Source organism: Ovis canadensis, chromosome 4 (assembly GCF_042477335.2).
Source record: "Ovis canadensis isolate MfBH-ARS-UI-01 breed Bighorn chromosome 4, ARS-UI_OviCan_v2, whole genome shotgun sequence".
NCBI lineage: Eukaryota > Metazoa > Chordata > Mammalia > Artiodactyla > Bovidae > Ovis > Ovis canadensis.
The window spans coordinates 50,305,457-50,319,050 of record NC_091248.1 but is presented as its reverse complement, the minus strand read 5'-3'; the positions used below and the strand labels follow the sequence as shown (position 1 = coordinate 50,319,050).

The 13,594-nt window shown below is 38.6% G+C and overlaps 1 protein-coding gene across 2 annotated transcripts in view; it reads right to left on the bottom strand.

The window, feature by feature from the left end:
• The window catches only part of SEMA3D (semaphorin 3D), a 233,240-nt gene that overhangs the window by 60,787 nt on the left and 158,859 nt on the right, over positions 1–13,594 (bottom strand). For both annotated transcript variants that reach the window (XM_069586652.1, XM_069586653.1), the window contains one exon: positions 906–1,048. In XM_069586652.1, coding sequence (XP_069442753.1) covers positions 906–1,048 — 143 coding nt within the window. The remainder of the gene's footprint in view (positions 1–905; positions 1,049–13,594) is intronic.

Sequence of the window (13,594 nt, the reverse complement as noted above, 5' to 3'; positions counted from 1 at the left end):
ACAGGTTGAGAAAAAAAAGTGATAGGCTCAGATGGAAGAAAATGAAAAGTTTGTACAAGACCAAAGAAACCTTCCCACTGAGAGTATTTATTAAGTTAACAGCTCTTCCTCTTAATAACTGAGTTAATGCCGAAGGTGTCTGGATATTTAAGAAAAGTGATTTTAGTGAAGATGAATCCACACTAACAAAAGAATATGCTGTAAAGTATGATCGCAGTAGTATTTTTATTCTATAAAGCTTGTAGTTACATGACAGCTTTGATGGCACAAAATGGAAGTGTTTCATAGAGTTTCTGTTTTCTTGTAATTTCCACAAAATGGCTGTATTAAAAATTTCAGTTTTCTTCAAAATAAATGTTTTGCTCTTTGGTTTATTTGTATTTCCTTCTTATCATGTTTTTCTCTCAGAACCTAATCTAGATTAATGCTCTAGAAAATAAATAGTAAGATTATAACTACATTTTCAACTTATTATGTAAAAATATATAATTTTATATATGATGTGTTTTGATTAAAAAATATGGGATATGATTCTGCTAGTGATGCTGCTACTATCTATTTAAAAATAAGATTATTTAATGTACAAAATATTTTAATGTCCACGGATCAGGACAATGCAGTGGTCTTACTGGGAATAGTGATAGCTGGCAGAGGTATAGCCCACCAATAAAAAGGAGCAAACTGCCAAGCAGAGCTAACTCAAACCTGCAAACAGCTCAGGGATTGGAAAAAATAATTTTTAACATTGGAAAATTTTTAATTCTTTTCCCTTTTGGATCTCAAAAATTATATGTATAGGATAACATGAATTTACTCTGCCATTTATGAATAATGGGATTAACTTCAAAATTACATGGTTAATTATTCATACATATACACATATGCCTAAAGTAAAATAAATATACCTTACAAACTCTTCCAACTCGAGAAATGATGGTCTTATCAGAAGTACTCCCTTCTTGAGATGATTCACGAAAAAAGAAATATATTTTATCATCATCTGGATTATAGGTGTCTGGGATGGGGAAAGTTCCAATAAATTTTGCTCCTGTTTGGAAGAAAAGAAGCTCTACATTAAAATACTGAAATAATTCAGCCACAATAATACTGGTATCTTTTGTATGTAAAACAATTAGCAGCAGAATAAAAAACATGAATGAAATGTGGAAGTGAGGCATATACACAAATAAACACGACACAAAGTAGGACCAGGTATTCGCACAAAGAAGTTTTGAACAATTTCTTTAGGACTCCAGAGACCAGGGGAGAACATGACTGGCTGAGATTCACAATTATCTCAGTTCAACTGAATTACACATAAAGTCCTTTTTTCAAACCTAGAGAGTCAATGATTTTATACTTTCCTTGTTTATGATTGGACTTTTATATTTTCCTTTCTTATGATCGGTTTTTCAATCAGTTTCCATTATGAAGAGGTCAGGAAAAACTATAAACATATCTCAGATTTTGATATATTATGATGTTATTTGCTGAAGTTTGTGTAACTGCCAAAAAAACTCAACCAACCAGTAAAATGCTTGGGTTGACTTCAGTGTTGGCTCTGAGGATACTCTTTCCAAGTTTATATCCTGTCTCTGCCACTTACTGGAAAGGTGACCTTATGCAAAAAATCTTTTACTTCTCTATTCCTCAATTTTCTCATACCTAATATGAGGTTACCAATATCATCATATCTAGGGTCACTAATATGATAATCAAGTAAATTAATACATGTAAAGCATTTACTATCCAGTAGTGTCTGCCACATAATAAGGATTTAATAAATGTTATTCATTATTAAAATGACTGGGATGATAATAATAATGATTATTAGGGCCACAAACAAGAGAATGATGGAAAATTGAGCATTTTCACACAATTGTTATCAATAGTATAACATGTAGTTATTAAAAATGAAGCAGTTCTAAATGTACTGGCAGGGAAAATTGTCCATGATGCATATCAAGCAAAAAAAATGATGGCAATACAATTAACTCCTTTGCAGTTGCATCAGTGACAAGTCAATTTGGATTACTAATGCCTTGTTTAAAAAGTACTTGGCCTTTTAAGTCTTAGTTTTATATAAATGAGAGTTAACCATTTATATGGTCAACATACAGATCTGGGAGTAACAGATCTGTTATTGGATGATACTAGTTCAGAAATAAACATTTTGATTAATAAAAATCATTTGATTAGAGGAAAGACAAAAATTGGTTAATGAGGAATAAAGGACTTCAATTAAGCAGAATATACAAGATGCCTGGAAGAAAGCAATGAGCACTCTTTAGGAAGTAGAAGCAGGAATGAGAGAAAACAAAGTTTCCCAAAAAATAAATATAATAAGTAGGAGGTGAAAAAGTAACATTGCTTTTGTGGTACCCCATGGTATTAAAAACCATGCCCCTGCAAATATACAACAGTTGATCAATAGCCCAGCAAACAAGACTTCACAAAAGACTCCTTCAACAGACAAAAGTTAAAGTTTGATTCTAAGTGATGAGTAGTTCAGTCTTTATCATCCCAGCCTCTCTGGGTCAACCCTGGGTCTCCCATCCAGTCTCTTCTCTGCTTAAATGTGAAACCTTAAGAGGAAAAGACTGGGGTGGGTGGGTGGGAAGAATCTGCATGAACTTTCTCCCTTTTATTTTTTGTCATTTCCTTGTTCTTTCCCTGGAACTTAGAACTCCAGTGGATTTTTATGTTCTCAATAATCTCACTTTGATATGGTTCTAAATTACACAAGAAAATTTATAGAAAATCACATAGCATTTAAAAAATTTTCTTTTTTAATTAATCTTAAGTTAGCAAGTTCCATTAACAATTCTACAGAAGGCTTTTTGTTTTTCCCTCCAGCCCTGCTTTTAAATTGTTGATACATCACAAATAGTTTTGAATATCTGAGCAAAGTTAAAATTCTTTTTAGTCACAAATTAATTTTTGATTTAAATTTATCATGTTTTCTTTAAAAAAATTTTTCTGTGCAAATAAAATTTCTTACAAATGTAGCATTAGGATTTCAGCATATTCATGAAAAGTAATGATATATTTGATTACTACTATATGCAAAGGCACTTGGAACAAGAAAAACTTCTAGGATCAAAGAACACAAAGTGAGCAAAAATTGACTCTTTGTTCAGTTACAATCTGGATAAAGAAAATACTGACAGAAGGCCAAGATATGGCTAAGAAGAAGGGCCAGTCTTGATGTTTCCAATGACTTGAAAAGATTGGAACAATGAGTAGAGAAAAGGACAACCAATTGTGGGTTTCCACAGGCACAGATCAGGTATTGATAATAATATATAGCACCTTTTTGAATTTACAGATGCCTCAATTCAATGCAACTGATCTGGATACAAATCTCCTACTGCACTGGCATGTATATTTTTAAAATATATAAATGAAATAAATAAAACCCCATAGGTGATTTTTACAAGGATTTGTAAAAATTCTTGTTTAAGAGTCACTGCCATAGATTACCATTTCATATACAGGAAAAGAACATAGACAGGACTCATTAACCCTAGGTCAGTCATGCGGATGCATGGATGGACAGGAGGAGTGAAGACTTTAATACAAAGTATTCATAATTAGACAGGGACAAAAAAAGAATAAAATGGAAACTATACAGAAAGATGATCTCCCCAGATTGGTAGGTGCCCAATATGCTACTGGAGATCAGTGGAGAAATAACTCCAGAAAGAATGCAGAGATGGAGACAAAGCAAAAACATCACCCAGTTGTGGATGTGACTGGTGATAGAAGCAAAGTCCAATGCTGTAAAGAGCAATATTGCATAGGAACCTGGAATGCCAGGTCCATGAATCAAGGCAAATTGAAAGTGGTCAAACAAGAGATGGCAAGAGTAAATGTCGACATTTTAGGAATCAGCAAACTAAAGTCGACTGGAATGGGTGAATTTAATTCAGATGACCATTATACCTACTACTATGGACAAGAATCTCTTAGAAGAAATGAAGTGGCCACCATAGTCACAAAAGACTCCAAAATGCAGTACTTGGATGCAATCTCAAAAATGACAGAATGATCTCTGTTTGTTTCCAAGGCAAACCATTTGACATCATGGTAATTCAAGTCTATGCAACGACCAGTAATGCTGAAGAAGCTAAAATGGTTCTGTGAAGACCCACAGACCTTTTAGAACTAACAACCAAAAAAGATGTCATTTTCATAAAGGGGACTGGAATGCGAAAGTAGGAAGTCAAGAAACCCCTGGAGTAACAGGCAACTTTGGCCTTGGAGTAGAGAATGAAGCAGGGCAAAGGCTGATAAAGTTTTGCCAAGAGAATGCACTGGTCATAGCAAACACCCTCTTCCAACAACACAAGAGAAGACTCTACACATGGACATCACCAGAAAGATGGTCAATACCGAAATCAGATTGATTATATTCTTTACAGTCAAAGATGGAGAAGTTCTATACGGCTAGCAAAAACAAGACCAGGAGCTGACTGTGGCTCAGATCATGAACTCCTTATTGCCAAATTCAGAGTAAAACTGAAGAAAATAGGGAAAACCACTAGACCATTCAGGTATGACCAAAATCAAATCCCTTAGGATTATACCGTGGAAGTGACAAATAGATTCAAGGGATTAGATCTGATAGACAGAATGCCTGAAGAACTATGGATGGAGGTTTGTGAGATTATACAGGAGACAGGGATCAAGACCATCCCCAAGAAAAGTAAATGCAAAAAAGCAAAATGGCTGTCTGAAGAGGCCTTACAAATAGCTGTGAAAAGAAGAGAAGTGAAAAGGAAAGGTATACCCATTTGAATGCAGAGTTCCAAAGAACAGAAAGAGAGATAAGAAAGCCTTTCTCAGTGATCAGTGCAAAGAAATGAAGGAAAACAAAAAGAACGGGAAAGACTAGAGATCTCTTCAAGAAAATTAGAGATACCAAGGGAACATTTCATGCAAAGATGGGCTCGATAAAGGACAGAAATGGTATGGACTTAACAGAAGCAGAAGATATTAAGAAGAGGTGGCAGGAATACAGAGAAGAACTATACAAAAAAGATCATGACCCAGATAATCATGATGGTATGATCACTCACCTAGAGCCAGACATCCTGGAATGCAGAGTCAAGTGGGCCTTAGGAAGCATCACTACGAACAAAGCTAGTGGAGGTGATGGAATTCCAGGTGAGTTATTTCAAATCCTAAAAGATGATGCTATGAAAGTGCTGCACTCAATATGCCAGCAAATTTGGAAAACTCAGCAGTGGCCACAGGACTGGAAAAGGTCAGTTTTCATTCCAATCCCAAAGAAAGGCAATGCCAAAGAATGCTCAAACTACCACACAAGTGCACTCATCTCACATGCTAGTAAAGTAATGCTTAAAATTCTCCAAGCCAGGCTTCAGCAGTGTGTGAACTGCGAACTTCCAGATGTTCAAGCTGGATTTAGAAAAGGTAGAGGAATGAGAGATCAAATTGCCAACATTCACTGGATTATCAAAAAAGCAAGAGAATTCCAGAAAAACGTCTATTTCTGCTTTATTGACTATGCCAAGGCCTTTGACTGTGTGGAACACAGCAAACTGTGGAAAATTCTGAAAGAGATGGGAATACCAGACCACCTGACCTGCCTCTTTAGAAATCTGTATGTAGGTCAGAAAGCAATAGTTAGAACTGGACATGGAACAACAGACTGGCTCCAAATAGGGAAAGGAATACATCAAGGCTGTATATTGTTACCCTGCTTATTTAACTTGAGTAAATCATGAGAAACGCCAGGCTGGATGAAGCACAAGCTGGAATCAAGATTGCTGGGAGAAATATTAATAACTTTGAATATGCAGATGATACTACCCTTAAAGCAGAAAGTGAAGAAGAAGTAAAGAGCCTCTTGATGAAAGTGAATGAGGAGAGTGAAAAAGTTGGCTTAAAGCTCAACATTCATAAAACTAAGATCATAGCATGTGATCCCATCACTTCACAGCAAACAGATGGGGAAACAGCGACAGACTTTATTTTGGGGGGCTCCAAAGTCACTGCAGATGGTGATTGCAGCCATGAAATTAAAAGACACTTACTCCTTGGAAGAAAAGTTATGACCAAGCTTAGGCATAACCTAAGAAAAGTTATGACCAACCTTAAAAAGCATTACTTTGCCAACAAAGATCCATCTAGTCAAAGTTATTGTTCTTCCAGTGGTCATGTATGGATATGAGAGTTAGACTATAAAGAAAGCTGAGGGCCAAAGAATTGATTCTTTTGAACTGTGGTGTTGGAGAAGACTCTTGAGTCCCTTGGACAGCTAGGATTTCAGAACTGATATAGAAATTATAGGAATACAATTGGCTTGTTTTATCTCAACAAATACATAAGCTTAAAATGGAGACGACACAAGTAGAATTTATCATAGTGCTTAAAAGAACTTAAGTAGAAGTTATCTCCATGCAGCCTGATGACCCTTTGTAATTTTAGTATCAGAACTACTGCCATGATTGAGTTGAATTTATACTTTTAAAAATAACACAGTAAGTGTTAGTCACTCAGTCAGGTCCAACTCTTTGCGACCCCATGGATTGTACACGCTCTTCTATCCATGGAATTCTCCAGGCAAGAATACTGGAGTGGGTTGCCATTCCTTTCTCCAGGGGATCTTCCCAACCCAGGGATCAAACCCGGGTCTTCCACATTACAGGCAGATTCTTTACTGTCTGAGCCACCATGGAAGCCCATGATTGAGCTAAATTTATAGTTTTAAAAATAACAGTGGTACAAAATTTGTAGTCTTCTCTCTTCAGAGAGAAAAAGAGATCTCAGTGATTTAAAACATAAAATCATTACAAGTAAAAATGATTTTTACTGTGAGAGAAAGAGTTGTTTGTAAAACTTTCCTCAGACACACAGATGGAAGCAGCAGTTATATGGGCTGATTGGTGTTCTCTTATTTGCTGAATTCAACAAACAAAACACAGCTCTACAACAGAATGGAATGTACTCTGCCTGAAAGCAATACAAATAAACATGTTAATTCATATTCTATTGTAGAAATGCACAGAAGAGCCTCTTTGGCTATGCAAAACATTATCCAGGTGTTGTTGCTAGGTATTGCCATTTGAAAAGGTCAAAAGTTAAAGTATGACACTAGTCCCCATTCCAGAAATTTCTTTATAATATTAGTGAGGCAAAATAGAGTACATGTTTTTCCAAGTTATATTTCTTTTAAATTTCAACTAATATATAACATAGATGATCTTACTGTGTTTATTCAGTGACTGTGGTTTTGGATTGATATTGGATTCTTAAGTGTTGGTTCTTTTTCATGTAAAAGATTATTACTGTAAGAAAATTATTTTGGGAGTACTGTAAACAAATTAAATGGTGGAAGTATTTAAGCCAAATATTTATTATTATGTGAAGAAATCTAATTATGAAAAAAAAGCATTAGTATCCAACAGTACACTATTCTGTGATTTAAATAATAAGTAATTTTGAGTTAAAAATAAATACCAGTTTTAAGAAAGAGAATTTTCTTTCTCACAGATTCAATTGAGGTCCTATGTCTTAGAATATTGATGTTAGTATTTTATGATAGAAACTCTTTTCTGACTTGTTGCCAAGTTTATGTAAAAATAGATATCATTTCACCAGTATATGACATGCATAGTTGGATTAAATAATTTAAATTCATACCAAGAGACACCTCTGCTTTATTAGAGTACATTTCTCCCATTTGGCATTTGAAACACATGTCTTAATAGTGATGGAGTTTGAAATCGTGCATTTTCACAACCTAACTTTTAGCATGACATCAAGAGACCCTGCCAAATGAAAATGGCATAAATCCATATGGCCTGATGAAAGCACATCACTTTCATTTCTCCTTATGAACATTGTTTCACCCAGATGAGTACACCTACAACAGGACTTAAGACATAGTGAGTTCCTTATTTTCCTTTATTTCTTCTTGTAGTGTCTTTTTCCTACCACTTTTGAAAAATGTTATCCTTCTGTGTGGAAAAACAATTTATAGACAAGAGTACTCCAAGAGAAACTTCAAATGAAAACTGTCTCCACATGTTGGAAATAAAAATTTTAAAACAAAAGTTCTCATCTACTCCAGGAAAGAAAACAGAAACATATGCAACTGAGGCGTCATTGTTTGTTTTCATTATCCGAATGGTCATACTTCTTACTTTTATCTCAAAATTCTCATGAAAAACGTCTAATGTGTTTGAGTAACCCTCTGACTTGTAGCTTTCCTTAAATGTTCTAAGATTAAGTTGATAAAGAAAAGTGTGGAAGTATCTAAGACTTTGTCTAGAACAGCCATAGGGTTCACCTTCACAAGTTTTCAGCCTCCTGGTGAGGGATTTAATAGATGGATTCATTTCTCAAAGAAGGAATCAGCAGTCATACTTCTTATGTCTTCTGGCATTGGATTAGACAAAGTAATGAATGATGCAATAATATATAAAGGAAAGTAGTTAGACATTGACACTGGCCCCATTATTTGAAATATCAAGTACCTGTCAGTTCTTAGTAATTGAACAAAACCCCAGAGTGAGTTTCACATCTACATGCTAAATAAGTAGTCAAGAAAATTTACACATTGTATTATACGATTGTGGATTGCACTGTGATATGTGACATTACACTATCTGATTATGCTATGTATATAATTAATAAAAAGTACACTTTAACCTAGATAGCATATTAAAAAGCAGAGACATTACTTTGCCAATTAGACATTACTTTCCATCTAGTCAAGGCCATGGTTTTTCCAGTGGTCATGTACGAATGTGAGAGTTGGACTGTGAAGAAAGCTGAGCGCTGAAGAATTGATGTTTTTGAACCGTGGTGTTGGAGAAGACTCTTGAGAGTCCCTTGGACTACAAGGAAACCCAATCAGTCCATTCTAAAGGAGATCAGTCCTGGGTATTCATTGGAAGGACTGATGTTAAAGCTGAAACTCCAATACTTTGGCCACCTCATGTGAAGAGTTGACTCATTTGAAAAGACTCTGATGCTGGGAGGGATTGGGGGCAGGAGGAGAAGGGGACGACTGGATGGCATCACCGACTCGATGTACATGAGTTTGAGTGAAGTCCGGGAATTGGTGATGGACAGGGATGCCTGGTGTGCTGCGATTCATGGGATCGCAAAGAGTTGGACACGATTGAGCGACTGAACTGACTTACTGACTGACACTTTAGACCAGTGCTGTCCAATAGAAATTTCTGTGATGATGGAAATATTTTATATTTGTGCTGTCCAATAAAGTAGCCTCCAGCCCACAGGGCTATTCTTGAAATATGATTTGAGTAACTAAGAAACTAAATTTTATTTAATTTTAATTAGTTTACATTTAAATAGCCATGAGTGGCTACTGTCTACCATATTGGACAGAACAGCTTTGGAGCAAGTAGCCTGGATCAGCAACTTGGCTGTGTCAGGTCCAGTTTAAAGAGGAAACAGTTTTTATCTCCATAACTGCCACCCAAATTCAGGAGACATGATATGATACTTTTGTCAGAAGTTTGATATTGTAAGGGAAGGATGGACCGAGCAGTTGGAGACCTGAACACATCCCTTCTTCACACTGAGTCTCAATTTGTGTAATGTAAAGTTTGAATAAGATAATGTCTAACCCCCAAACACAGCTCCTTTAACAACCATTGCTTTTTTGTCTCCCTATATTCCTGACACTATCCAGATGACTCCTCTGACCTCTATCTTTGGATACTAGGCTGACTGTATCTGGAAAATGGCCACTTCTGAAAATGGAGAATAGAAATGTCCCCCCAACAAAGTCAATATTTTCCCTTAGCTTGTCTTTACAAGAATCTCATATAGTTTTTGTCATTTTTCGCTTGCTCTGCCATAGTTTCCTTGCACCAGGAAGCTTCTGACAGACTGAGTCTACTGAGACATTGTGCTCTTCTGATTCTGTCCAGCTGCTGCTGCTGCAAGTCGCTTCAGTCGTATCCGACTCTGTGCGACCCCATAGACGGCAGCCCACCAGGCTCTCCCGTCCCTGAGATTTTCCAGGCAAGAACATTGGAGTGGGTTGCCATTTCCTTCTCCAATGCATGAAAGTGAAAAGTGCAAGGGAAGTCGCTCAGTCATGTCCGACTCTTAGCGACCCCATGGACTGCAGCCTACCAGGCTCCTCCATCCATGGGATTTTCCAGGTAGGAGTGCTGGAGTGGGGTGCCATTGCCTTCTCCATCTCTCCAGACTATCCCTTAGCAAATGTTCACAATATTGGCTAAACTGTGTAGGGCTTCCACATTGCTTGCCTAACCCACATGTTCTCTATTTGCTATGGTCTCCACAAGCACATCTTCAGTTTGCTGTTGCTCAACATGGCATGGAGATATGGACCCTGATTGTAATGAGGCTGCAAGAGCAGCAGATGGGCAACCACAAGGTGAGAATTTAGATTGGTGGACTGTATCGTACAATAGAAAGAATAAAGTGTCTAGAGCTAGAGACACCTACTTGAGTTTCAATCACACAATAACTGTCTCACCACAGACTATTAATCTGATTTCTAATCTACCCCCAACTGTAAAATGGAAATAGTAATTCTCTCAAAATTATACCACTAACTGAGATAATACTTTAAAAGTGCCTAATAACAATGACTAGGATGGAAGCTATATAAAATTAATTTGAAGCATAAGAGACCAGATATAGGGAAATGGGTTAACAAACAAAATAGTGGCAATAAAACAGAGACAAGGTGATGGAGACCTAAAGAAAGATGGAGGCCATGGAAAAAACAAGGTCAACCAATATTTTGAAGGAAGTAAAGGCTCTTAGTGATAGATTAGATAAAGGGAGATAAAGGAGAGGAAGAAATTAAAGATAACTTCAAGGTTACGTGGTGGATGAAATTAAGAATGTTAAGATAGATTAAAATCAGGAAATAGGTGAGGGCAGTTTAGAAAGTGAAAACAAGAAAATTTTGAACTAGATTCCCAGGCTTTTAGAATTTAAATCCTATTATTGTTTTCTGCATCTATTTACTATTCAAAGAAACTCAAGCAAAAGGTCACTAAACAACTTGTATAAATCTCAAATGATTTTAATGGCACAATCAAGGCCAAGGCTTAGGTATCTTATTCCCATATTTAGCAACTAGTTCCTTTTGTTTAAACTGAGATGAAAATGTAAGACATTCAAATAAATATTTTTAAGAGAACTTAGTTAAAAGAAGGGGCTTCCCTGGTAGTTCAGCTGGTAAAGAATCCGCCTGTCATGCAGGAGACCCCAGTTTGGTTCCTGGGTTGGAAAATCTTCTGGAGAAGGAAATGGTACCCCACTCCAGTATTCTTGCCTGGAGAATCCCATGGACAGAGGAGCTTGGTGGGCTACAGTCCATGGGTTGCAAAGAGTCGGATACAACTGAGTGACTTCACTTTCACTTTCACTGGTAGCTCAGATGGTAAAGCATCCGCCTGCAATGCAGGAAACCTGCATTAAATCCCTGGGTGGGAAGATCCCCTGGAGGAGGGCATGACAATCCACTCCAGTGTTCTTGCCTGGAGAATCCCCCTGGACAGAGAGGAGCCTGGCGGGCTACAGTCCATGGGGTCAAAAAGAGTGGGACATGAATAAGCAATTCAGCACAGCACAGTTACAGGAAAAGGTTGAAAATAAAGTTTGAGAAAACACTAAAACAGAGAAAACATTTAAAGCTATTAGAATAGATAAGATCACAGAATTACAGAGACAGAGGAAGAACAGATGATTACTATCTAAAAATGCTAAGTATTAAACAGATGTCAGAGAATCAGAGCACCCAGGTCTTTAGTCCCACCTGCTGCCTCTCTCACCTTCAGGAATAATGACAATGAGGGTGATGACAATATTGACACTGAATTGCTTTTACAATTGTCTTTCATCAGACTTCCCTATATAATTTAAGTCTTGTAACACCCTGAGAACAGATACTATTATTATGCCAAATTGTTATTTTTATTTTTTAAATGTGTTATTGATTTATTTTGGCTGCACTACGCAGCATGTGAGATCTTAGTTTCCTGGCCAGGGATTGAATTTGGGCCCTCAGCAGTGAAAGCACTGAGCTGCCAGAGAATTCCCCAGAGAATTTATGCCAAATTTTTAGACAAAAAATTTAAATGCTCAGAAAAGTTTGACTAAAGTCACAAAGAAATGATGGTCATTATTTAAACTTAGGTAATAAAGTTACACAGAAACAGAGCTGTAATTTATGTCTAAATTTGGACACCTCGGAGTTAAAGAACAGCAAAGGTAAACTGACAATGTCCAAGGCAGACCAGGTTATACCATCCCTCTTATTATGAAAATTAAAAGATGCTTGAAATTAAAAGATGATTGCTCCTTGGAAGAAAAGCTGTGACAAACCTAGACAGCATATGAAAAAGCACAGACATTACTTTGCCAACAAAGGTCCATGTGGTCAAAGCTATTGTTTTTCTAGAAGTCACGTACAGCTGTGCAAGTTGGACCATAAAAAGGCTAAGCACCAAAGTGAAAGGTAAGGGCAAGGTCGGACATGTCCGGACATGCCCTGGCAGAGAGCCGCAGACAAGCCCAGGAGGCGGGCCGACAACCAAGCCATCCAATCAGGAAGCTGACACGGAGCCCTTAGACACTGCTGAAACCCGCGCTTTCTTCCTTATATGGGAACCTGGCCCTAGCTATAAAACCTTTCCTCACCTCTCCTACCTCGCAGACTCCCTTTGTCTCCTTGCTCACCTGCCCCCGGGAGTTCTGCCCGAGAGCGATCGCCCAATAAAGGCCTTCACCAACGGTCCATAGAGGTGGCTCTTTCTTCCCGCGGCATTTCTTACATCTGGCGCCCAACGTGGGGCTTGAGGTGAGGGCTTCCGGCACTCGCCGTTGAGGCCCCCTCGAGCTCCACCGCCGCGGTAGCCCCCCGGACCCAGGCGGCTGACCAACCCCCCGGACAGCAGGATACGGGGTAAGTCCCTTCGGCTTTGGAGCCCGCCCTCCCTGGCGACCACTTCCTAGGACCCGGTAACCAGTGGCCACGTACTGGGTCCTCCCGGTCACTAGCTCGTGAGGGAGACGTCCTGAACGGCTGTGTAGACCTCCAGCATCGGCCTCCGGCTTCGGCCTTCCTCGGTCCCCAGCTCGGGAGGGAGACGTCCCAAACGGCTGTACGGACACTCCGGCTTCAGCCTTCCTCGGTCCCCAGCTCGGGAGGGAGACGTCCCGAACGGCTGTACGGACCCTCCGGCTTCGGCCTTCCTCCGTCCCTCAGTACGGGAGGAAGATGTTCCGAACGGCTGTGCGGATCCCCGGCTTCCCTTGGCACCCGAAGACGTTCGGGCAGCGAGGGTTAGTCTCCGTTTGGTGGTCGCCATGGGATCGACGGCCTCCAAACCCGATCCCCAATATTCCACCCCCTTAGAGTGCCTGCTGGCTAACCTGCGGACCCTAAAACTAAAGGGAGATATCTGCTCCAAGCAGCTCACTTTTCTGTGTTCACAAGCCTGGCCTCAGTATCCCCTAGATAATGGCTCACAGTGGCCAGCCACAGGGACATTTGACTTTGACGTCCTCCGTGATTTGGATAATTACTGCCGGAGAACTGGAA